Source organism: Lipophrys pholis (genome assembly GCF_963383615.2).
Source record: "Lipophrys pholis genome assembly, chromosome: 10".
Taxonomy (NCBI): domain Eukaryota; kingdom Metazoa; phylum Chordata; class Actinopteri; order Blenniiformes; family Blenniidae; genus Lipophrys; species Lipophrys pholis.
The window spans coordinates 3,699,366-3,726,768 of record NC_137640.1 but is presented as its reverse complement, the minus strand read 5'-3'; the positions used below and the strand labels follow the sequence as shown (position 1 = coordinate 3,726,768).

At 45.0% G+C, this 27,403-nt stretch overlaps 1 protein-coding gene across 3 annotated transcripts in view; it reads right to left on the bottom strand.

The window, feature by feature from the left end:
- Positions 1 to 22,032, bottom strand: part of LOC308115195 (pre-B-cell leukemia transcription factor 1) — a 77,916-nt gene extending 55,884 nt beyond the window's left edge. For all 3 annotated transcript variants that reach the window (XM_080472595.1, XM_080472594.1, XM_080472593.1), the window contains exons 1-2: positions 21,552 to 22,032; positions 20,842 to 20,915 (exon numbers count right to left, since the gene is read on the bottom strand). In XM_080472595.1, coding sequence (XP_080328721.1) covers positions 20,842 to 20,915; positions 21,552 to 21,739 — 262 coding nt within the window. In that variant the 5' untranslated portion in view covers positions 21,740 to 22,032. The remainder of the gene's footprint in view (positions 1 to 20,841; positions 20,916 to 21,551) is intronic.
- Between the last annotated feature and the right edge of the window lie 5,371 nt (positions 22,033 to 27,403).

The window sequence follows — 27,403 nt, the reverse complement described above, 5'->3', positions numbered from 1 at the left end:
TCCCATCAAATCCTCAGGCCGTGTGAGAAGGCGACGGGACGGCGCCTCGGGAAAATATGGGCACGCCACACTGACACGCAAATAAAATATCAAGACATCCTGGGAGAGTGTGTGAATAAAAATGCAGCAGCCGGCAGCCCGAGTTAATGGTGAGTTGTTGGATGTATGTAGGATTACAGCAGTGGTGCGAGTGTTGGCGGATAGCGCTGGCCGGGAAGTTCACCCACAAGCCTAAAAGTCGCTTCCCGCTCTCCTTGTCAAACCGAGGACAGACACCAGAGCAGACTTCTGGCTGTGTGTGAGGAGAAAATACTGTGTGATTCTAATTCACGTTCCGGGCCGAGTTTAACGTTTTTAACGCAAAACTTTTGTGCGTCCGATTACACGACAGCTGAGTTCAGAGCCACTGAAAACACTGCTTTTTTTGAGAATGATTGGAAGGTGGAAAGAAAAAATAGTCTGACTTCATCTCTGTGGAAACGGAAACGGCAGACATACCAAAAATGACATAAATAACATGTCGGGCCACTAGTGGGTGCTGTTGGTTGTTTTTGTGATGAAACCACACTTACATGTGCTCTAAACATTAACACTGGCAGAACACGGACATTCTAGTGGACAGACGAACAAGTTGGACTGTTATTACAGTGACTGTCAAAATAAAACTACCACGTCCCCGGAGAATATGGACTGGGAGTCAAGACACCCTGGAGGAAACATTGTTGTCAACGTGGAGACAGAACCCGAGCGTTTTCAGAAAAGTTGCGTTTTCGCCTGTTTCCACAGAGTCGAAGCATTTTCATAAAGTTTTCAAAGAGTTGTGGTTTCCAGAGGCTCCGAGCATCACTGTCATGTAAACGGACAAACAAAGCGCGATGGAAGTTTTGTGGTTTGCAGAAAAAGACTCGTACTTTGTTACTCTCCTCTGGGACATTTCTTCACTGAACCGACCCATCGGTAGGCAGCCACATAGCACAGTGCTCGGGGGGGGGGGGGGGGCCGAGGGTCTTGCTCAGGGTCCATGATTTTTGGACTGTGGGGGAAACCAGAGTACCTGGAGGAAACCACTGCATACACAGGGAGAACATGCAAACTCCACACAGAAGGGCGTATCAGAACACACAACCTTCTGGCTATGAGGCGAGCGCGCTAACCACTGCGCCACCGTGTGGCCTAATTAAATCTTTCACTGTTTCCACCCGGTTTTGAACCGAGGACCTTTTGTTTGTGACGCAAACGTGATAACCACTGCTTGAAAACGTTGTCGCGTCTAAGACTTTGGTGACTGCGATTGCCTCATTGTAATATCATAAGAAGGGTGGGGGGGTTGAAGCATGCATCGTCTTAAGCAGTGTCAGTGAAGTGGAGCAATCACTGCTCACCCTGGGTCTTTCTTTGTTTTTTTTTAATTTCAGCTGCTGAGGGATTCCACAGGGCTTTGGTGCCCCAAGGTAGTTTTCTTCTTAGCACTTTGTGAATTACACACACACACACACACACACACACACAGAGAATTTTTGGTGTGTGTGTGTGTGTGTGTGTGTGTGTGTGTGTGTGTGTGTGTGTGTGTGTGTGTGTGTGTGTGTGTGTGTGTGTGTGTGTGTGTGTGTGTGTGTGTGTGTGTGTGTGTGTGTGTGTGTGTGTGTGTGTGTGTGTGTGTTCTATACATGGAATGCAAAATGTTGACTCTGAAGAGAAAGGTTGAAAGCTAAAAAAAAAAAAAAAAAAAAAAGTGCATGAATAAATTGACAATGGCAGCATAATGAATATTTGATTTGGAGATATTTATGGAAGCAGAGGACATTTCTGAATGTAGCTGCCAGAAATAACAATACGCTATATGTGCCAAGACTAAAGACTGAATTAGACCAAAGCAGCAGCCACACGGAGAGTTCCTCATTCATTTTTCAGGACAGGACTGCATTACACAGGACTGCATTACAAAGAAAATGCATTGTCATGTGTCCCCGTGGAAGAAAAATAAAACCAGAGTAAAAACTTTACAAAAATTCAGCTGTACGACACAGTTACACCTCCTGTCAAAGTCCAGGAATCTTTCTTGTCGCCCCCCTCCCCCCTCCCCCCCCCCGACTCGTGTGGCTGTCGGCTCGACTCACGCTGCGACTCCTGAGCTTTCTAAGTAGCTCGGTGTCGAGGCCACACCCCTCGTTAGTGGGGAGGGTTCATTATGCAAATGATCCTGCTGGAGCGGTATCAACGAGGCGCACGCTCCGTTATCATTTTCTGCCGCCGGGGCTCTTCTTCTCCCCGATCGCTCATACGGAATCATGGCCTAATAGCATCCCATTAACATAATTGCCAGCACAACTAGTGTTCCGTGTCTCAGAGCCACTCTGCTGCTCTGCCAGCCGAAAACCAAGGGAGAGAGAGAGAAAAAAAAGAGGAGGATGAGAGGAGGGAGGTGAGGATGAGAGGAAGAAAAAAAATAAAATTTAATTAACACATTGGCCACTCCCTCCCCACAGCAAATGTCTGTTTTTCTTTCTCTCTCCACACAGGGGTGAGAGGGCAGGGCTCCTGGTTTTCCCGGAGACCTTGGAAGTGCTCCTGAGGTGCTCAATATTCCTCCGACGAGCTCACGGCGGACGCTCAGACGCGCAGTCTGCCGGGCAAAATAAAATCCCCCATTATTTTTTAATTAATCCTTAATTAAAATATATTACGGCTCTGATTCCTCAAATCTCTCCTAATGCGAAGATGCGGCCCGTTTGAGCATATTTACACATCTTTAATTAAAGCCGCACATTCTTTCAGGCTAACAAGCTGCACATGCGGAGGTGGTGGAGACGAGCCAAAGCAAGGGTGCTTCCTTTTTTTTTTTTTTTTCGTTATTCCTCAAGCCCATTAAAGGAAGCACTGCAGCAGCGTCTATGGGGTGGGGGGGTGGTAGAGCGGGTGGGGGTTGTATGTGAGAAGGGGGGGGGGGGGGGGGTTCAGGGTTTGCAGCAGGGAGCCATAATCACGCGCTGCGCTCCTCCTGCACGCTGCCATTACCACGCCCCCAGCTCACCTCTCTGCACAGGCGCCCAGCGCTGCTGTGATGAATTGATTGACACCATTTTCCATCTTCTGGGCCTGTCACGGAGTGAGAGAGAGAGAGAGAGAGAGAGAGAGAGAGAGAGAGAGAGAGAGCCAGCCACACAAGGAGCGAGGCAGGCTGCAGCACTGTGGTCACTACTGTGATGGGTCCCCACAGGGAAAAAGGACATATTTATATATTTATTTGTATATACAGTACCTGTATGGACTCTATACTACAGCTGTGTCCTTGCTGCAGCTTCAGCGTACACCTTTCATATCCATAAGGCCAGAAAATGTCTCTTGTTGAAGCCAGCATCCGGTGACTAAAAGCCAGCATGACTTTTTCTGTATTACTATTCCCTATTATTACATTTTCTGATCAATAAAACACTTTGAGATATAATTTACAATGCTTCCTCAATAGGAGAAAAACTAACGGGGACAAACCAAGCAGTGCTGCTGATTTCTTTGGACTCGTAACAGCATTCTGTCTGACTTTCATATTCCCCTGGTCTCGCTGTTGAGTTAGTAATTGGTATTGCTAAAGTGACTCCCTGGTTCTGATCCTTTACTGGAGATGTTGGCTGTAGGTTCAGATTCATCTGTAGCACAATACGATGGGACATTCTAGTGGACAGACGACCAAGTTGGATTGTCATTACAGTGACTGTCAAAGTAAAACGACCAAGTCCCAGGAGAATATGGACTTGGAGTCATGACACGACGGAGGAAAACACTGTTCTTGTTGTCTGTCTACTGAGCATGTGCAGAGTAGCAGAATGTCCTTGGTCGACAAAGAGGCGGAGCCTGAATGTTCCCAGAAAGTTGCGTTTTCCCACCATTTCTACGGAGATGGAGCCTTTTTCATAAATTTCCCCCGTGGAAGGCTGTTGTCACAGCACATCTACTGAGCATGTGCAGAACAACTATCTAACATGGCAGGAGCAGCATTTCTTTCTATCCAAAGACGAAGCATAACCAGAAAGTTGTTTTTTTTCTTCCCCTCGTTTACATGGAGGCAGAGCGTTGCCAGAAAGTTTTTTGCGCTTTCATTTGAAAACGTCATCGTGTAAACGGGGTCTAAGACTGTGACGGCCCACCATGATATGACTGAGCACACCAATAATCCGTTGTGTGGCGCAATGGGACATTTTTTCCAGGCGAACTAACCTGACGGGATTTCTTTAGTGGTCATCTCTGCCACGAAATGTGTCCAAACATCTGAGAATGATTTCCGACGTCCGCCAAAGGTTGACCCGGACTTTCCGGATCAACTCCAAAATTCAATGGACTCTCCCATGACCTAGTATCTCTCTGTGGTGAAAATGTTGAGAAAATCCGTGCGGTAGTTTTTACGTACCCTAACGTATACGTTAATTTCTGGTATTAGTAATGGTATTCTGGTAATAGTACTTCCCGATGTATTGATGTTTCTGCTATCTGGGTTTAGCTTTGATTAAACAGTTCTACCTCAATATTGTAATTTCACAATCACAATTTTTTTTGGAATCGTTCAGGGGCTCGTATAGTCTTTTTTTTTTTTTTTTTTTAAGGATTATTGATTCATTTAGTACAAATCTACTAAAGATGTTTTTTTGTTTTTTTACTTTCACAGTTATTTGGGATATCATTACTTACTTAATATCTTGCAGCTGCCCTCGCTTCAGATTTAGTGAGTATCCCACAGGCACAACTCCACCTCGTCACAAGCTCCATCAATGCGGAGTAAACGCAACAAAATCTGCTTCCCCACTGCAGCCTCACAGCTCAATAACGCGTCTGGCCTCGTTACGCTTATCACAATGACAACTAAATAAGCACAATTAGCAATCATCCAGGCATCCTAGCCGCTGCCTCCGCCAATTCCAGTCCCCAAATTATTCTGGAGTTCCAGAACGTTAAAAGCAGCAATTCTTCATCAAGTGGCACATGATAATCTCGCAAATCACGAAAACTAAAGAGGAGGTTAAAGCGGCGTGTCGACATCACAGGCAGCTCTCGCGTTGCAGCTTCAAACTCATCGCTGCTCCAGAGAGGTGGCTTCCTTCTGTGTTCACTGTTGTCGGTTCGTTTTCCTTCAATTGAGAGATTAAAAGTTCACTTGTTCTCAGTGGTCAGGAAATCAAGCCTCTGCCAGTCATAAGCACTTAAAACAAACACGCAAGCACAAACTGTTTTCTCTCTTTCTCTCAGCCCCTTTTTTTTAATTTGACACCTTGGGCTGGGGGTAACTAGGTGAGGAGGCAAAGAGCCGCAGAGGAATTCATTAGGCGCGCCACTGCAGGGTCCTGGCTCGGAGCGTTAATGACATTGGAGGATAGGGAAACGAGACAGCCCAGACGCAAAATGAAATAAACATGAGGACTGTCAGTTCTGACAGCACCGGCTGAGGAAATAAAAGTGTGTGTGTGTGTGTGAGGGGAGTGGGAGGTTGAAGAGGGGGAGGGGGCAAAGTCATTTGGGCCAGAGACCTCCAGCCCCGTTAAGATCAGACCAGACAAGAAGGCTTATGGACCAAAACAATATTAATGTGGGAGCACAATCATCCTCACCAGATTCACACTGACAGAAACTGTGTGTGTGTGTGTGTGTGTGTGTGTGTGTGTGTGTGTGTGTGTGTGTGTGTGTGTGTGTGTGTGTGTGTGTGTGTGTGTGTGTGTGTGTGTGTGTGTGTGTGTGTGTGTGTGTGTGTGTGTGTGTGTGTGTGTGTGTGCGCGCGCCAGCATTGATCTTTCCGGGCTTTGCTCTTCATATCATTAAAAATATCCATCATCCATCGGTCCTGCAGCATTCAGACACACGACTGCAATTAAATTATTAATGTCACAGCGCACCCCGTCTCCACTCGCCCACCGCCCAACATACAAACTGCACTTCCATAATGTGGCTGCTGAAAGACATTAAATATACAGCAATCTTTGTCTGGCATTGCCGCGGATCAATTTAGATGCTGGACAAAAATAACACTCTAACTGGGACACCAGCGCCGGGTGGGAAGATGCGATGGGCAGGTGGGAGGACGGGGAGCCAACAATGTAGGACTTGTTGGAAAAAAAATTAAAATTGGTGTAACTTTACACTTGAACCATGTTTGGATTTCACTAGGAGTGTGTTACTGAACTGCTTGTAACTTATGCAGTGTATCATCGTTTACTTATAGTATTTGTTTGAAATAGTCCAACTATGAATCTTTCCATTCACACATCATTATTTAAAAGTGCTACTTCTGAGAAGACAGGCAATTAAATTGCCAAATTAAAGTACCAAGAAACCACAGGGTTAGGGTTAGTAGAAATGTGTCGGTAAAACTGTATAATATGTGTTCAGTAACGCAGGTACAGAACCACTGCTTTGGTGAGTGAGCCCTTTCCTGTTCATGTATTTTTAACACAATGCAGTTGTTTTTTTATTTATTCCTTATACTCATTTAATACTCACAATTAAAAAAAAATGACATTTAGGTGCCGACCTGCCCGGGGTGTGTCCTGGGATTTACTCCAGCACCCTGTGACCATGGACAAGATAAGCGCTATAGAAGATGGATGGACGGATGGATATTTTCAAGTAGACAAGAAAAATCTGGAAGTGAGTATGCAGTTACTTGCCCCACGAGGGGTTAAACCTCGATTCAGTTCCATTCTCATCCACGTATGATGTCACAACTCAAACAACATGTTTAGTTTGGTTCTCATCAAAATGTTTGTGTAGTTTGTTGGCGGCATCAGTAGAAATACACGAAGACAATATGTTTCCGTTGTACAACTGTACCATTGTCTTTGTGCTGGAGACTAGATAATGAAATTGGGGGAAGCATCGGGGTGGGGGTCGGAGATGGGGGGGTGGGGGGGGGGGGGTTACTGTCAGCTAAAAGAATAGACGAAAAAAAACGAAACAAAACAAAACATTGCATACAAAGAAGCAAGTAGTACTCTCCGAGCTCGAGTGAGTAACGGTTTGTGTTTGGAAGGCCTCTTCATGAGAGCCTTTCATCCTCGTTCCTCAAAGGACACAATAAAGCTGTCAGTCAGGGTGTCAGTCACTCAGGACCGAACCCCCCCCACAACGCTCTCGGACTGGGACTACTCTCCTCCGGTGGATGCACCATATCTGACATGAATGCTCGCTCTCTCTCTCTCTCTCTCTCTCTCTCTCCCCCACCCCCACCCACAGGCTGATGTGGGCTGTGGTCTCCTGCGATATGGCGACTGTGAACGGGTGGCGGAGATGACCCTTCTTTTCCAGACGTTCGGCTTCAAAACGCAGTTTGCAAGAAGGCATCTGTGTGGTGTTGGTGGTGGTGGTGGTGGGGGGTGGGGGGGGTGGGGGGGGGGGGGGGTTGGTTGTCGTGGGAAGGCGAGTTGCTGACACCTGTCTTTCCCAGGACCAGTCTGCCGGCGTGACGTGGGGGAACGGGCTGGCAGTTTGGGTGGAGGCCTGGAGACAGATATGACAGGGTGGTCTGCAAGTGAGACTCACACCGCCGGCAGCTGAGGAGCAACGGTGAGCGAGCGCCTCGAGGGCTCCCTCAATAACGCTAATCACTGTTGCATGCATGGACCTCGAAAAAAACAACAACACAAACACCACAAATCAAAAGCAGCCCGGGCTGCTGTTAGTGGCAAAAATAAAGGCTGCGTGCCGCTTTGGAGACTTCAAAACTCCTCAGACAAAGGGAGCGCTCGCCTTTTGGTTGCCAGGTTCTGCTCATTATTAAATCAGCATCCCGTGGCACTCTTATTTCAGACCCCCCCTGCCCGAGCAGACGCCTTCCTAATTGTTATCGGTTTCTGTGTGTATGTGTGTATAAGACAGTCTGAGCTTGATAAAGAAAGAAAAGAAAAGAAAAATCCCTCCCCCAGAGCTGATGAGACTTTCTTACGGATTGCGGGGGAATCCAACAAGTTATGGACGTCTAGGTGGAGCAGTGGAAGGGCGTGGACGAGTTAGCGGCGCCACTCGCCATGCACTCTGACCACAGTTAGAACAATATGACAAATTGTCCTGCTTTTCCTTTTAATTAATCATGGCTGGGTGACAGCTACCTGTGCCACACATCATCATTAGTCTGGAGGAGAAGGAAGCCCGACACTCGTGTAATAAGAGAGGAGGACCCTGCTCATTAACTCATTTTCCTCGGTTTATTTTTTCTATTTTTAAGCAACAAAAAAGCAAGAACAGAAAGAAGATCTACACCCTAATCTACTGGACTCTGAGTCAGTTGATTAATCTTACTTCAGAGTCTCGGGGTAAGGTCAGACAATACCGTATTAAACACCAGCAATTAATGTGGTGATACGAGCCATGAAAACCTTCACCGGCGACATTCGATGACGAGGTAAAGATGCAAAAACATATGTATTTTTAAAAACTGGATTTGTTTCCTTTCTGCACATGAAGGGTACTAATGTGCCACTTTTTCAATCCAACACCAAGTAAAGCCTTTGCTCGTGTTGCTGATATGCATGTGATATGATTATTTTGTAAAATAAAAACAAACAAAGTGAGCGGGTAACTTTAATCTTGTAGTCAGTTTCCATCTGGACACATCTCTGACAGGATGATCCTGAGCTTCAGCCAACCAGGAAACAGGACATAAACAACATAATACTGCTTATTTCTAAACATATTTCGACAATTAAAAAATGCAAATAATAATAAGTGTTTAGTGTCTATTTGCCCGACACTTATGGAGGGTTGGACATGTCTTCTCTGTAATCAGGTCTGATATGTTTACAATCATCTGGTTTCTACCGTTCAGACCAAAATTAATTTAAAATCCAACACTCCATCCAGTGAAATATCCACACACACACATACACACCAAAAAATAATGCACGAGTGACAACAAAAATCATTGTTCTTGTCTGGCACCGGGAGCCGGCGCTGCCTCCCAGGACCTGGGGAGCCTGCGTGTGATTGACAGCTCCATCTTAACAGAGGCCATCCAGCGAAAAAGGCAGAGAGAGAGAGAGAGAGCGAGAGAGTGAGGCCATCCCCACCCACTGAGTCAAATTTGCTTGGAGGATAGTCGTGAGCGTGGAATAAATAAAAGCAAAATCAGCTGTCTTACAGCGCGACGCCTCTTCGACTTCTCTTTTATGTGCAGGAATACTGACTCCAGGCGAATTCTAATTGGACTTATTGTTTATCACAGTGGGTTTATGCTTTACCTTCCATGCAGACGCTTTAACAACCATCCATATGTGGTTTAATGCAAAGTGTTGGTCTTATCTTGCGCATAAAAGGATAATTACCAGCCTCACAGGGCAATAAACACAATATTACATGAAGGCTCTTGGAACTGAAATAGAAAGGTATTTGGGGTGAGATAGACTGCATGGATATATATATATATATATATAAGAAGCTGTTAGGGTAATAGCCTTCCTGAACTCACACAAATGAACGTCCCACAGCCTGAGCTGGTAAAGTTAAAAATGAAGAGGAATGTGGCAATGTAAAATTCTCTACAAGCTGTTAATATTTCATGAGTAGCTGTTCTGACGCTGTCACTGTCTACCTAATTTGTATGGCAAGCAAGGAGAGGGGGAAATGAAGAGAAGGGAGGAGGATAAAGAGAGAGAGAGAGAGAGAGAGAGAGAGAGAGAGAAAGAGAGAGACAGAGGGAGCGAGAAATAGATAAAGATATAAGACGAAGGCAGGAAAGTGTCTCCAAATAGACTTCAGTATGTGCCGAGCAGGCCGACAGTGAATTTTTGGGAAGTCAGCATGGTACAAAGAACATTTGAAATGGCCCATTTAACAGCACTGTACTCCACTCCCAGCCGATGCCACCATTTGCATACTTCAAATCAGATGAAGATGGATGGGGAAAATCAGTGTCACTGAGATGAGCGTTTTATCAAGGTTACACTATCCTCCAAACTCCTAAAAGCCACTTTATCTCGTCTCTGTTGTCAGAATATTAACTTATCAACACAATCTCCTTACGGCGGAGGCAGGAGCCGAGGGGTATTTATCAGCGGGGATAGCAGTGACAGAGGGCAGCCAGCTGGCTTCTTAAACTGAAGCTAATGATTACTGTGATTATCAATTAAAAAAAAAAAACCTTACTTTTTAATCACTCGACTAATTGTGGTCGACAAAACGTCAGCGAATAGTCACAAGTGCCCGTCACAATTTCATTTCGCTCACGATGATGCTCTCTGATGTCTTGTTTTATCTGACTGACATTGAAAGTACTCGTGTGCTCCTTCCACATATAGGAAACTGTCACACTTCCACATAGTTAAAACGTACAGCTTTCCCACGCGCCTCCTGACTACAATCAAACCGTCAGCTCCAAGCAATTGTTTTTATTAATCTGCTAAGTTAAACTGTTTAATAAATGTCAACTGTTGTATGCTACATTAGCTACCTGATTCATAGCTGTTCTTATGTATTGGAGCTTATAATGACAATACATCATATTAAAAAGCCTTGAGGATAACCAGAACAATTGGATTCTTACAGTTAAATTTTCATCAATCATAAAAACATTGGTGAAATTGGAACGCGCGCCGACACGACTGTTAGCTCGATAGCAACCAGGCGGCTGCAGCGGCAGAGTCGCTACACGGGAAACAGAGTTTAAGAAGGTATAAAAAGGAGAACGTTGTTGTCACGAATGAGTTGTGGTGAAAGATAATAATATGAGGTCAAGATATTTATCTGGACGCCAGCGTCAGGACAGCGTTATGGTTTACAAAACAAATATAGTGTGAATTTTAATGGATGTCACAGAACCTGGTAGTTTTATATATTTTAAGGCACATTTATGATCTATGTCTGTACATAAACTGGTATGAGAGAAGTGACGATCTTGTAGGTCTCAACACAGCACCGGCCCCCTATGGCCACTGTCGGTACTGCAATATGTGGTCCAGAAATGGACAGACGTCTGAAAAGAATTAATGCAGAGTACATATGGAAAGCTTTGTAATTTTATCTAACTAAATGAACTTTAGCACTTTAGCTATAGCTACATGATTAGTCATTTGCAGTATAAGTTGGTGAATGCGGTGCGTTAGCATCACAGCTGAAGGCCGTACACTGTTAAGTTTGAACGACAAAAGGGCTTTTGGATAACAGATAACAGATAAAAGTTGAGCTTTTTGTGTACAGTTTACTGATCCTGAAGTCTCTATGGCAGCAGGCTGGATGCTAACCAAACTACAGACGGGTACAGTGTGGACAATGAGCTATATTATCTTGTGCTTTGAGTCTCACATGCATAATTCTACAAATTCCCAATAATTTGATGTGTTGAAAATAAAACTGTCGAGTATATTATGCGCGGATTTTACCAGCGTTGTTTATTGTCTTGCTTGGATGGAGCTGCCACCCCCTGGGAGAAGTATTAATGGGACTATTTCGCCGCCTCCTCTACAATCTCGACTCAGACACTGGTCAAATCACAACCTATCCAGCTCAGCAGTCCATGTTTGGTGAAACATAATTATATCTCTGGCTGTCAGCCTACAGAATCATTCCCTTTGTCTGCATGATTAGCTGCTGGTTCCTCATTACAGAGGTGCGGACTGAGCGTCCATTTCAAGCCTTTGTGAGTACCACCTTTACTTCAGCACTAATCATAAAAATGTCACGCCGGCGGTGGAACACACCGGGCCCACGGGGAGATCTAACAGGAATCACGCGCTCGGGGCCAAGCCTAACAGGGGCTGACACGGCCAGTGGTTACACTTTGGAGGTTCGGGAGTGAGGGATTCTCTTTGCACCGCTTCACCCCCCCCCCCCCCCCCCCCCCCCCCCAAACGTCCTGACATCAGGCTGAAAGTGACTTCAACCAAGTGCACATCCTCTGTTTATCCTCTGCTGGTGTACTGTTGCACGACAGAGAGAAAATGACACACCATTTATAAAGCAGGAAGAGGAGGTAACTACAGTAAGCATAAGCTATTTCTGGAAGAGGATGTCTGCAAAGAACACAGCGCTGCGAGAACTCGAACAGGCCTGATGTGAAGTAAGAATCAAGTTTTATTTATCAGTAAATCCAAAACACCAATGATGCAAAATAATCACAGGCCACAATTTCAATTATCCCGCCAAAAAAACCCCACAATGCATTTCTACAGCAGACCATTTGTTTCCTTGCATCACCCCCCCCCCCCCCCCCCCCCCCCCCCCCCCCTTCCGCAACGTGCTCCTTTTACTTTTTTTTTGTCTGTTGTGCCACATTGCATGACGATTTATTTTGGGAAGCGCAGGTTGGCACCTGAGACACAAAGCTGACAAAGCATTCAGTGTCACTTCAATGAAGCCAGTTGGTGCTGTGACAATGCCTCTGGCCATGCAGCCCTACAAGATGGACAACACTGTGCCGAATATCTTGGCAAAGGAGGACAAAACGGAGGCATCAGCTGTTCGCACAATTTCATTTTCAAGACCGGCGAACAAAGCAGCACGCACACTCCCAGATTCGAGGCTGTTGAAGGAGCGATCCCACCTCCGGTTACCGGACATTAATAAAATCTGAACCGGCGTTGATGAACCGTTTGCCCGACCAGGGTGTTTCCTTGGCTTCTGCCCAATGCATGCTGGGAAATGATCCAGCTCATCCAGCTCCCTAAATAGGAACAAGTGGATAAGACAACGGCTGCACGAATGAGAATCCCAGCGAGTGCGAAAATAACACACAATCTTTCCCATAAGCCATCTGATTATTCAGCAGACGAGATCTAATTTTAAATTTTGGGGGAGTTTTTCACCATTTTATAGTACAGAATGACATTTTTCCATCGGTGACTTGTAGTTTTAGTCCGGGAGCAGTCGGCACAGCAGGACAAATTGTTCAGTTCGTGGTCAAAATAAAACACGATCTAGAACTAATTATAGAGGATGTGTGTAACAAAATAGTTCATATTACTTGATTGCCCTGGAAATAGCTCTGTGGACAAACTTAATAACAAGAGACAAGCACAGCTGCATAGTTCTGCTTATAAACCAGAGGTTTGGTTTATTATCATTACAACATGAAACCTCATGATGATGAAACAATCCCAGTTTTGCATTAAAACTACATAGTCCCGTGTCTCCACCATTCATCTACCCTGAACCTCTGCACACACGGATTTCCATAATTCATACACCCGACATCTTACATGCTTCATTCTTTTCTTCTTGAACCTACATGCATCTCCAACAGCCTCACAGTCTACAGGACACATAGTGTGTAGATAAATACTACACACTGCTCTGTTTACCATATGTAGCATCGCTGGTGTGTGAGTCCAGAAACTCTTCAGCATGTAGTATGTAGCATGTTGCAGGATGTTAACGGCTAACAATTTTCCGGATAAATCCCCAAATACTGTGTAAAAAAAATCCCCATACAAGGTGGATGGGAGAGGCACCTCATCAAGGAGATCAATGAATCATCGTCTGTTGCCATGGAGACGCTCCCTGCTCAGTGTTTCACACTGTGATGTAGCTACCTGACAGGATAGTTAGCAACTATATGAGCTATTGGCTAGCACGCTAGCAATGCTAACTCGGTTCTGTAAACAAATGTGGCGTTGGCGTAGGGTCCGCGCTCTACCGAGCGTAGCTCTAGTTTTTTTTTTTCGTTTTTTTTTTTAACAGTTTGTCTGTGGAAAGGACAAAGCAGAGGGACTGTACGGGATTGGACGCTTAAATGTGGTGTAATTTCAGGATGAGCTGCAAGGCTGATCATGTGACACAATCCCCGGTATGAGGTGAAATCTTAAAGGTTACTTTACAGAAAAACTAAGAACTGTAAATACACCACCTCACTCACTCACTCACACACACACACGCACGCACACACACACACACAATTGCCTCCGAGTGAAAGCATATCCTGTTTCTCATAATGCGGCGGCGACTTGAGTGCGAGATAAGATTACCGACCGCTTCGAAAGGAGACGCGCACGCCAGAAGACACTGCGCTCGAGCACCCGCGCCGCAAAGTGACAGAGCAACTGCTTTGCTGTGTTAAATATCAGATGCAAATGAAAAGAGAAAATCTATCATGACTCTAATGTGGCCTGATAGGAGGGGGCGCACTCTCAGCTGAGGAGCCGAGCGGCGCGAAGGAGGGTGATGTATGGAGGAGCTGGATGAGAGGTGAAAAGCGTAGCGAGACGGACAGAGGGAGGGAGCGAGGGGTGGATTGCTGGAAGGGGAAGGGAAGGAGGTGAGGCGGAGGGAGGGTGGGGAGAGCCAAGCAGTCGTGCCAGGCTCCTGAGAGCCCAGGGCAAAAGTGGAATAAATGTTGATTAGTGTTGATTTTGTCCAACGAGCACCCGGCAACTGACAGTGGGACTAAGCTGCAGCGAAAGGGAACCATTAATCTTGGTCTGGTTTAAGTAGTGTATATTAATTTGTGTCATTTCCACTACGTGGAGAGAGGCCTCTCTCGCTCGCTCTCGCTCTCTTCCTCCTCCCCTCTATGTGTTTGAAAACGCCGTGGCAGCTCGAGCCTCTTTCACAGTGAACGTACAGCGGGAGCCTGGAGGGTGGCGTCTGCAGATCAACGGCAGGGCGAAAGTGGAGGAAATGAGATTCCAAACACTATATTATGGAAAATGAATTCCTGGGGGTTGTGGGGGGGGGTGATGGGGTGGGGGGGGGGGGGGGGGGGGGGTGATTGGTTGCTTGGTTGGTTGCTTGGTATGGCCACTACTTTGAAATGTGCCATTGCATGTTCAATTTAACGTGCATAACAAATTTGCAGACTTGATTAAATTCGTAACATATTAAGGAAGTGGGGAGGAGGAGGAAGAGGAGGAGGGGAGGCAGGATAAAAGGGCAGAACAGACCTGTAGGGGCTGCTTAGAGAGAGAGAGAGAGAGAGAGAGAGAGCGCTGATGGAGGCAAATGGCAGAAAAGCTATATTTTAGCCGTCGTCGTCGACATTCAGGTAAAAGATTGAGGCTTGTGCTCTTTTACAAGTTCTCCGTTCTGTAATCTCCGCCTGTCTCGCAGGCTGAGTGTAATTTTTCGACGAGCTGCATTGTGATGGCCTTCGGCGAGAGAGAGAGAGAGAGAGAGAGAAAGAGAGACGGAGGGAGGGAGGGAGAATCACTCATCAGTTGGGGGGAAATTCAAAAGTTAAAAATATAAAAACTGTTTCCTTTACAAGACAGGGGGATATCACAGCACAGAAAGCCTTTCCTGGATATATTTATATATATATATATATATATAAATATATCTATATATATATATATATATATAAATATATATATATATAAAAAAGGATCACTTTTCCTCGTGTCGGTGTTAATTACCAAATGGCAGCACAGTAAGATTCCTATAATTAAGCTCCTTAATATGATTAACACGTATCAATTAGGCCACTGACAATTTGCATAATGTATAATGTAACCACATTGTTCCGTACTGTAATGGTATTAACTCGCCATTTACGGCGCTGTCACTCTCTGACGCCGCGCCCGATTTGGGCGCCGAGGAGCGGCGTGAAGGCAAAGTCGCCGTGCGCCTTCTGCTGCTTAATCACAGCACATTATCCCCCCACAGTTGTCAACATCCTGAGAGCAGAATTAGACTTTGGCTCTTCCTCCTTCCTTCTCTCTCTCTCTCTCTCTCTCTCTCTCTCGGGCTCAGTGGATGATTAAGCAAGAGAAATTGGGGAAACAGCTGTGGCGGCCACCTTGGCGCCCCGCCTCGACCCAAATCACCCCCCCCTGAAAAGATGTCACAGCAAGCGGACGGTACCTGCTCGCATCCTGCTGGCAGCTCCAGCAACTCCCAACAACTCAGACGGATGCTGCCGCTCCGGAGGGGAATCACCCAAACAAAAGCTCCCTCAGCTAAATCAGCGTATTACTGTGATCCCTCACCGCGTCCTGACGTCCCCACCGCGTCCTGACGTCCCCACCGCGTCCTGACGTCTCGCAGGCCGAGTGATGAATGAGTCAAACCGGCTCCTCTTAATGCGCTCAAGCGCCTGTCGATTGCTTCAATTGACACACGACCTGCTTGGTCAATAAACTGGAGATTAAAGTTCCATATACAGTTTTAGTCGTTTTGTTTTGTTTTAAAGATGGCAAATCAAGTTGTGAAAATAAATTATAGTTAGTCTCATTGATTGTTTAATCTGTTGATTTACTGAATTAGCAGTTATGTTTTTCTAAAGGAGAAAGCACCGAACCACCACAACACATTAAAACTGACACTATATTTAGAACAACCTGGTAATTAAGCTTGTGTCTTTAATCCATAATCATATGAATACTTTCTTCCGTGAGGTCACTTTTTTGAAAAACTTGAACTTTTAATGTTTTGCTCAGTAAAAGGCGGAAACACTAAGGCCAGTAAACACTCGTCCGTAACTTACGTGCGACGTAAAATAACAATAAAAGATATAGAACGTGCAGATCGTGGCTGTTGAGGGTCCCGTGAAATAAACAGCTTGAAAACAGAAAGCCCCGATCTTGTCTTGTAGACGTTTCCCTCGCTGCTGTTACAGGAGCTAAAAGACGCTTAAACACGTTCAAGAGTTTCAGCAGAGGATTTCTCCTTTGAGACGTGGAAGGATTCACCATTTCCACCAGGAGTGGCTTGATGCTACATAAAGGTACGATGTCCTGTCATCAATCAAATCTGGCATATTGATAAGACTGTGACGTTATTATGGTCACAGCAGTGAAGACTGTTGACTTTGTTTTGAAGATAAAACAAGTTTTTAAGTGTTTGACAAACCGAAGAATTAAATATTAAAAAGAAGCTGGACAGGGGAACATTTAATATTTTCCCTTTCGCCCCGCCCCCCCCCCCCCCCCGCCATCCATCCGCTAATGAATTGACCCATTGTTGTAGCCGAGCGCCGGGTTATATCACATCTCACGCATTACATCACAGCCGATCACCTTGAAGGACGCTCCAAACTGTTTTCACAGTGACGCGCGGCGGCGGCGCGGCGCTACGCTCAGCCTCGGTAATACAAATAGGCAGATGCCAAGCGTCTTGAGCGCTCTGACAAATCAATGTAGTGTAGACTTCCGCGCACCTTCCATAATCAGACCTCTGGCTCATTTCACCCTGTCAAACACCGCTCGGCTGCCCTCTGTAAAACACCCTATTTTCACCCTTCAAAAAATAACATTACATCACTCGCCTAGTCATTCTTTTTTTTTTTTTTTTTTTTTTAGAAATGGAGGATCCCCTAGGCTCGAAACCTTACACTACACAAACAAGGCGCCACGAGAAAACTGGCCCTTTTGTTGAGGTTGAGAGGGGGAACTTTTTTTTTTAAAAAAGATTTAAACAGCGAGTCAGAGCGGCTCGGTGGAGGAGCGAGTTTAGTTTTTGACTCTGCCAGAGATTTACGATTTTGATCAAGTGTTTACAGAGGTCAAGGCAGCTCATTTTCCAAATCAGTTTGTAGAGCATTTGTTTATCTGAAGAGGGCCTTTTTTCATCAATCACAGCTGGAAAAAAAAAAGAGCGTGGCGGCCACGTGGTGGCACAGATAGATAGCGCTTGATATCTGGATTTCCCATGCCTGAGATTTGGCTTTGTGTGTGAGGACAGTGTAAGAGTGCTGGAGTCAGACCGCTGGATGTGTTGTTGGTAGGTTCCTATGTGTGTGTGTGTGTGTGTTTGGGGGGGGGGGGGGCTCCGGTGCGTTGCTATGATGAACACTACCGCAGACAAACTGCTGGTTTTACCTTTGCTCCACATTTCACACACGTATCATTAATATGCTTCATATGTTTTACGCTCCGCTTCCTTTTTGGACGGCATCACGCCACACACACACACACACACACACACACACACACACACACACACACACACACACACACACACACTCAGAAAAGCAGCATTCCTTTGAAGTGGAATAGACAGCACAAATATGACTGGAATGAAACTGGGTAAAGACGATGCCTGTCAAACATTTAAAAAAAAAAAAGAAGAAGAAGAAGGGGAAAGGAAAAAAACCCTAAATGAGGCTTTAAAGAAAATGTTCCTTCCATTTCTTTATCCTCGTTTATTTTTGAGTTTTTCTCTGGGTGATCCTTCACTTCATCCATCCCCAGTGTGTGTGTGTGTGTGTGTGTATATATATATATATATATATATATATATATAAAAATAAGAAAATACACAGAGTGGGTTAGAAGTTCAGGCCGTGGATCAGCACTGTGTCCTACACACACACACACACACACACACACACACACACACACACACACACACACACACACACACACACACACACACACACACACACACACACACACACACGGGACGTTACAGCTGATGAGAAGAACGATTTGAGGACAACGCACCAGTCCAGAGTCAGAAAATTGAAAGCAGAGTTATAGTCAAACACCAAGACCAGTGGGTGAATAACACACCGAATTACCAACAAATAATCTGATTAACTCAACAGTCTCCCCCAAAATAATCTAAAATCATCACTGTGGCTTCTTGAGTACAATGCATTCTGCTGCTTTTAACCTAAAATGACAATAAACTAACCACTTTCAGGTTAGAAACGTTCAGGACACAAGTAAATGCAGATTTTTCATCCGTCAATAATTTCTATAAAGTCACAACATAACTATTTTTTTTAATATTCAACTTATTTCCATTTGTTCAAATGCATTTATTTTTTTAATCCTTCAGATGCTGACACAAATAACCACACCTAACAGTAATGTTTAATCAACGCTCTCCTCTAGTAGGTTTCACATGTTTTTCATAATGTGATATTCAGCACATGCTGCACCACAATGGGATTATTTTCATTTAAACAAACATTGCAGGCAGCACGGATAACCTTCATGTTAATATTACCAGTATCATCCTGCAATGTATGAAAAAATAAACCCAAAAACAATCAACAAAATGTCTTTACTCATCAATTAACACATATTAATTCAAAGCAATTGAATTAATTTGGAGACACCGTTTCAGATTAAACAGGGAAAAACCAACTATCCGCCAATAGAAACACTACATGAGAAAATCCAAAGAGCAGATAAATAAGATTCACAGACTAACCAATAGAATGATTTCCGCAAACTTCTACCCACAACATCTACACACAAAATCCTCACTCAGCCATTTGAGGTACATGCAGAGCTAAAGTCCAGTATTATTCCTCCAAGTATTCAAACATTGTAATTTGCAGATTTAAAGCGAGATCTTCTTTCCCTGATTTTTTATTTTTTTTTTACATACTTGTTACATGAGAGAGACGATATATCTTATTAGCTGTCTCTCTATATATTACTACTAAACTGGCAGTACAGCTGAGGTGTGGGATTATTGATCGTGGACGAGCTCAGAAAACGTTGTAACGTGGGCCGAGGAGACGACGCTCAAATGTGTCGAGTTAAACTAGCGTCTGAATTTTGAGCCCTTGAATGAAAAGCCTTCAGACTTGAGTAACTCGTGTGGTAAATGTCTCTCTCTCCTGCCGATGCTCCAACAGAGCTCTGCAGCAGCACTGCCAGGTCTCCGGCGTGCAGCTCCACAGGATGCACACCTCGTGTTTATAGGTTGGCGGCTCAAAGCCAGAAGGAAGACGGGCGTGCGGGCGGGAGGAAGTCCGAGGCACTTGGAGCTCCCACCAGTGCCGAACTTTGGATGAACTCCCGAGGAGCGGCCAGGGAGTAAAACACTATACGTAACCTTGTCACGACAACAAAAAGAAGTGCGAGCCAGCAGGCTTCAAAACATCCCTCCCGCTCCTCTCCTGGTGACCCCCCGACTCCACATAAACCGCCAGGCTCGCGGTGGGGTTGTCAGGGGTACAAGGCACGAAGGTGAACTTCAGCGGGGGCACCGGGTGAGGTGGGGATCACACACACCGGGGAAACAATACACACACACTGGGCCGCCATCGCAGAGGTCAAGTATGAGCGTGAGGAACACGGCGAGCAACCGACTCGGTCTTTTGAGCGTGAGGGAGCCCTGTTGCAGGAGAAGATAAGATCTATCCTGTGCCAACAGAAATAATGTGATGGTGGGACACACACCGCATACTTACACACCACATACATGCACACACATACACACAAAGAAGAAGAAGAAGAAGAAGAAGGAAAGAAGAAAAAAAAACGTATCCTATGTTATTTCCACTCCTTCCAATTATCCCTCTGACACGCTCTCGCTCAAGAGTGCTTTAATGGAGCGACACAATACATAATAGAAGGAGACGCATTCATCAGACTTGACAGTTAAACTCACACGAGGGGAGACGTCAGCGAGCCCGGCGACAATTCTGCTCAATACTCTATTACTCCACAATAACATCAAAAAGTCCTCATTCTTGTTTTGACACCATAATTGATAAGGACTGCTGGAGGTAATTGTCCACAGGTCTTATTGTTGCCGGGTGCTGTGTGTGTGTGTGTGTGTGTGTGTGTGTGTGTGTGTGTGTGTGTGTGTGTGTGTGTGTGTGTGTGTGTGTGTGTGTGTGTGTGTGTGTGTGTGTGTGTGTGTGTGTGTGTGTGTGTGTGTGTGTGTGTGTGTTTGGGGGGGGGGGGACTTAAAAGCTTACATGAGGAAACACATCCGTACATGTCAGGGAAATTTAAATGGAGAATTGTGTTGTGACTGAATACCAAACATCAGGTGCTACAATGGGATTATGAGCCTGAATAGCACACACACACACACACACGCACACACGGACACACGCACACACAGGTACAGTGAGTCTCTTTATGTGAACAGCTCCATAGCAGCCGTGCAGTGCAGGGAGCTGCGTTGGAAAGTAAGTCGGGAGCTCCTCTAATTGGGGGGAATTGTGCAGGAAATCGGGGTGTGAAGACGTACCTGTTTTCTCTTTGATTTCGCACAAGACATTGAAAAGAGCTGGCTTCATTCTGTGACAGTTCAGAGCGTGTTTCCTGCAAACAAGAGGAGCAGCTTCGTGAGTAAAATAAAAGCCAAGACTTAATAATAGTAATTTTAAAACAATTCCTTCCAGCTACTTTAGAATGGTTTTTTTTAATTAACATTAAAATGTATCTTCAATTTATGGAATTCATACAACTTAAAATATTTTTTTAACATGTGTCCTTAAGCTGAGTTAAAAGCACCTTCTAAAAAAAATGCTTAATTAAACAATTTAAACTTGAAATGGGGCAAATGGCAAAGTTTGGGTGAAATAGTTTAATATGTATTTTTTTTATTTTTAATTACAGGTGGGAAGTGTTAAAAACTAAAATGACCCACGTTGACAATAAAAGCCACTTTAATTTGCAGCTTAAATTATTATATTTGGAGCTTGTCTTTTATCAGTCTTAATGAAAACACCCGGAGTTTCTACCTGCGTAAATACGCACACATGCCAAATTGTTGCCATTTTAATTGTTTGGACGCGCACACGCGCAAAAAGTAAACGTGTTCATCCATGTTAACAGAATTTCCCTCTGGCATTATTAAAGTATTTATATTATGTTCATTCAATCCGTGGCATTTTATCTACTTTGACGCCACTCTTCCTCCAGCTGTCAGGGACCCGGCGCCCGTCCTGTCTTTACCTGGCTTGGGCTTCGTCCAGACTTTGATCCGTGATGGTCATAATTTGCTGTAAAATGTCTCCAATGTCCTGCTTTCTGCCGTCGCCGTCCGTCCCCCCGGTGCCTTCCTGCATGTGCTGCGGCAGGCCGGGGTGCCCTGCCATGCCTACCCCGGCGTGCGAGTGCATCAACCTCGGCTGGTCGTCCATCTCGTCTTCGCTCTTCTTTTTTCCTCCCCCCCACTCCTTGTCTTGTGAATTATGTCTTGTCGCTATTTAGAATTCTACATATATGTATCAAAAAAAAAAAAAGAAGAAGAAAAAGAAAAGAAGTAGGAAAAATCCGGATATGTGCGCGGCGCACCGGCGTGCGTCTTCTTGGTTAAATATTGTTTTAATGTTGCGCACAGCGATCAGGGTAAGAAAAAAGAGAGAGAGAGAAAGAGGAGGAGGGAAAGCGGGGAAAATGAGCCCTCCGTGCTCTCTGTCAGCTGGTCGGAGCTGAATGTGAAATCTGATCTGAACTGCCGGCGAAGGGTGTGCGTAAAAAGAGATAGGCTGCTGGTTTCTACAACCAACACGCTCGTTTGCTTGTAATGTCGCGCAGTCATCCAAACATCCCTCCTCCTTCTAGTCCACCTGTCCTCTCCTTCTACCGCTATCTCTCTCTCTCACTGCCTCTCTGTGCAGTTACCAGGTAAAAAAAATAAAAAATAAAGAGAGGGGAAAGTGGCTGAGAGAAATAAGAAGTGTGGATTTATTTGCCTCACTCCATCCCCTCTCTGCTTTTGTCATGTACTGTAACAGGCTGAGGCAGAGGGAGGGGAAGCAACGCCACAGTCAGACTCCGCCCAGGCGACATGATTGGGAATACAGCCTACTGTAAGACCGCTTAGCCCCACCTTGAGGTGCCTCCTGTGAAACGTCGATTATTGGGACTGAACGAGCCGGATCCGGAGAAGTTTGGAGAGAGATGTGCAGGGAGAGCCATGATGGATGGAGCCCCATCTCTAAATAAATAACCATGCTCGACACAAGAGGTCCGCTCCTCCGTCTGACCTCCTCCAGAGCCTCCACCGCCTCCTCGGGAGGCCATTTCATTTCCATGCTGTGCCAAGATAAGGTGCACCAATACAAGGCTGGAGTCTAAGCCCTCTCATTTGTTCATAGAAAAAAGAAAAAAGAAAAATGACACAGATAATGTAGGTATCGATTTATGACTGGAAGAATCCATCTGCTAATGAGATGTAATGAAAAACACCTTTCTGATATCATGAATATTTCATGTGGCTGTTGGGAGCGCGGCCTCGCCATCGAGGTGCACTTGTTTTGCAGTGAGCGGCCACTCTGTTCATTCATTTTCAGGTATGTTGCCGGGCGCCGCTTGGCTGACTTTGGCAGGGTCCTCCTAATGTAAGGCGGTGACCCATGTTGCGCAGCCAAGCAGCAAGGCCCGAGTGTGTCTGGCCAGGCTGAAAAGTGCCCTTCAGGCCGAGTGCTGCCTCACTGCCGCTGCTCCCCCTTCGCCACTGAGAGCCATTCAGAGGGAAGAAAGGAGGAAGAGGAGGAGGAGGAGGAGGAGGAGGAGGAGGGGTGAAAATAAGCTCCAGTGTGGAACCCAAGTATAAACATTGCTGTGCAAATCAGTTCAGTTACATGTGCAGACACCCATTCAGGCCTATATGTAATATTACTAATACTCTATGTTACGGTACTTTATGCCAGAGAACTAAAGGAAAACTGGACAAGAGGTTGTAAATAAAGTGTCAGGGTTTTTTTTTTAAGTGACAGGTAGAGCAACAAAATATGATCAGAAAAAGAAGGCTATGGGTAAGGAAATGTAAAATAAACCTCAATTTTTCTTGTCTTTCATTCACAGCTCAGGTAATGTCGATCTATCCCTGGGCCACTATCGATGTCAAATAGCCTCTCCAATGGTGCAATAGCAACTCTGAGTTGTGCTACATGCTACATGCTACATGCTAAAGATGATTGAAGTGTGACTGATACGCTGGTTGTTTCTCCTCAAGTGTATTGTTGCTCTGTGGCTGCTGTTGGCCTTTAATTATAAACTTTAGTTTAATTGTAAAATTGATAATGTTGTCCTTCTCATTAATAATTGCAGCCAGCCGACCTTCTTCTGGACTGGGAACTAAAAAGTTTCTCCGAGATTCTTTTGACAAGAATTGTGTGGTAGATGATGGGCTGGGAGCAACTTTTGCTTTGGCTGAATTATGTGTATTGAAGGTGAGACGTCACAACAAACTGAAAAATCAACACTGATAGAAGTAATAACTCTTGATCTCACATCTAAATTTGTATAATTGCTGATTGCTGGACGTCTGTGCTGTAAGAATCCAAACGAGAAACTCCAACGTATGGTCCGAAGGCTCCGAGTGACTGGCTATGCAAACCTTTCTGGACGCAGTAAAAGTCAGTGCTTTACAACCCAATTAAGGCTGCTGGGTAACAAAACGGATTCCCTAAATTACAAATCGAGCTGGACATTGTTCTCCCTCCCAATTCCAAATATACCACTGGAACGCACCCATTGGAATTCTCTGTACAACCATTAGCATATTTGAGTTTGAGGTGCAGTGGCAGTGACATCTCCAACGGTCTCCCTAAGCCTCAGGTGGGACCGCGGTGCGGACCTGGAGCCCGGTATCCTCCCCGTAGGAGCGCCGGCGAATCAGCGGCTATGTAAATCGGGAGCAGAATATGTATGATGGATAATGGTAAGTGTGGTAAGTTTTCCCTGCCATCTGCTCAGTAGTAGAATAATGAGAATACCTGAGGGGGTCTCTGGTACTCCAACATCCATATGACTCCCTAACATCTGCTAAGTTCTGTTCGAGGGGCATTTGGAAATCTAAATATATGCTGATACGTGGAGGTTTGCACGGTGAAGCAGACAAACCGCAGAGGCTGGCAGTGCTCTCCATCAGTTGGGTCATCGGGCTGATGCACGACGGGCCGCTCACTAGTGATAAAGACGGAGATGCTAATGCCCCCCCCCCCTTTTGTAAAATGCTTAGAGACGCAGGCGATATATATTACAGAGTGCCGAGGCTGGATACTGAGCTCTAGTGGGATTCTGTGAGACCGTCACAGTTATTAAAAGTAACAAAGGCAGACTCTAACTGTGGTGGCAAATACAACGCCCAGGTGTAGGACAGGACGGCAGCTCGCGCCTCTGCTACGTAGCTACAGCAGTGGACAAAAAATACGACTGTAAATAAATCACAAAGTGTTTAAAAAGAGCCGAAACAAGGTGATCCGATTAACTGAATACATGAAGCATGATCAAAAGAGCAGATTTATGTATTCTTTTCCCTTCATACTGCCTCAGGAGAGCCACTGTGCTGCAAGTGATGGACATTTCTTGGTACGACCCACCTTGTTTCGGAGAATGGATCCCCTCCTCCACTGCACTTAGCACAATAATGACCAAATCACTTGAGCTTCCGTTTACACAAGAATAATTCAAAGAAAATGCAACTTTGCAAAAACGCCTCCCTCTGTGGAACTTTATGAAAAAGGCTCCATCTTCATAGAAATGGCGGGAAAATGCAACTTTCTGGAAACATTCGGGCTCCCTCTCCTCGGAGACCGAGGAAACTCGTATTGTCCGTCTACTGTGCATGCACATCACGACAGTGGTGAATAGTTGTTCTGCTCATGCTCAGTAGACGGACAATAATACCATTTCCTCCATATTCTCCTGAGACTTGAGTTTTATTTTGACAGTCCGCCTAATAACAATCCAACGTCTTCATCTGTCTGTCCGAATGTCCGTGTACTCCCATTGTCAATGATTACAACATATATTACTTTGTGTGCATGTGGCTTCATTACAAAAACAAACAGACGAACCAAGTTGGATTGTTACGTTGTACATTGTAGTTATTGTCCATCTTCTGAGCATGTGCAGAACAATTATTTACTATAGCCGTGGTGCACATGCGCAGTAATAGCTTTTTCGCCGTCAGACAGTGTTTTCAAAAAGCTTTAACTTGGGAGCCGGTTTCAAAAAGATATATATATATATATATTTAACATTGTATATGCATGGCAGCTGGAAGTCGTTATATGAGGCAGATCTTGTCAGCTCCATGTTGCACCTTCAAGGTCTCTGTCACAGCCATAATATTGTGTTTTTAAAACTGTCCCAGACAGTCAACAGGCTTGAAGCCTCCACTGTGGGAAAACCCAAAAGGGCGACTGGGGGACTGAGGTACAATCAGCCAGAGGTGGGCTGGTTTCCATGGCACCTGAGAGAGACGGAGCGGGGGAGAGGATGACCTCTCTGCTTCAGGCGCAGGGTCACATCATGTGACGGGTTTCTGTAAATAAATCCTCCCTTTCATCCTGAACGGACCGTGTGCAGCCGGCACGGAGGGAAATGGATTTCCACGCTCCCGTTGTGACTCTAACACGTTCAGACTGAGGAACCACTGCGCCGGAGCTCGTCGGTCACTTTTGTTTTACAGACATGCGGCCGCGGCGTGTTATACTGAACGGCCGCTTTAAAAAAGCGGAGCTGTTGTCCGTGCTAATGAGTCACTGCAACTGCTAGTGAGATGACGTGTTAATTAAACTCGGAGTGACCTGGCAATTACCAACATTAGCTGCTCTAGAGGTTTTAAATCTACGGCGCAGTATAAAGTGTGACCTGGCGACTCGACAACAAGCTTACTCGGAGGTCTTTAAGGAACATTACACATTCATGTGGCGTCATAAAGGCCATCAATCGATCCGCCTGCATACGTCTCTAAAGGCTACAGATGACAGTTTGAAGTCTTCAACTCAGACAGCTTAAAAATCAAACATACATCCTGTTAGTTGGTAACAAAGTTGTTTCAACTTAAGTGGAGAATGAAGTCAAGGTTTGTTTAAAAAAAAAAAAAAATGTTTCCATGCAGAAGCTCCTGGGTCTGGCTGCTGCAAGCGTTAGAGGAAGATCCATGGCACAAGCTGGTTTGAGCAGCAGCGGAGTGCATTCGGGAGGAGGTCTGAATACATCGATACATCACAGAACAAAGGGGAGCTGTGCTTCAGCAGGGGCCCCACATCAGGACAGGCCCATTGCTCAACTACTGTCACTGTGGTGCATCACAGGCATCTCACATGCACCTCTTCAGAGCCGGAGCCTCCAGTTATGGGGGGGGGGGGTACTGCGAGACGGACGGACACAGCAAGGGAACCTTGGCATCGATAGACACACACATAGTGTACTGCTGGGACTAACAGAGAAAGACTTTTTTTTTTTTTTTTACTAATTCATAAAGTTGCATTTTTAGTGGTTTCAAGCACCGTTGTTTTATAAACGGAAACCCGAAACACAACAGTAGTTTTGTTTTTCCGCTTGAAAACGTTGTGTAAATGGGACCTTGAGTTCGTATCAATATGCTATTTATTGTAAATGACTCCTCTGATAGCAATGGTCAGTCGTTCAGATATTGTGTTGCAGAGGCCGCCTCTGTTTTATTATATTCTCAGTTGACCCTCATTACCAACTCCATATGATGTTATATGCCCAAGGTGTATCAACAAAATTGATCATAGTGACCATTTCATTGATTATCCTGACAAACAGAGGCTTTATGGGTGTTTTTCATGACGAAAAAGGATTTCAGGCTGCATAAAATGATTCAGTAGTGAATTACTGAAACTATGAGGCGGTGTATGTATGTCTACAAATATTGATAAACTTCTGTTAATAATTGAATAAACAAACAAAACATGTTCTGAGCAGCATAACTTTCACATCCACAGGGAAATATATTACTAAAGTTTAAAAAAAAAATTAAAATCCTTTTTTTTTTAACCACAGAAAAACATTGTAAGTAAGTGTGTCAAACAGACCGAACC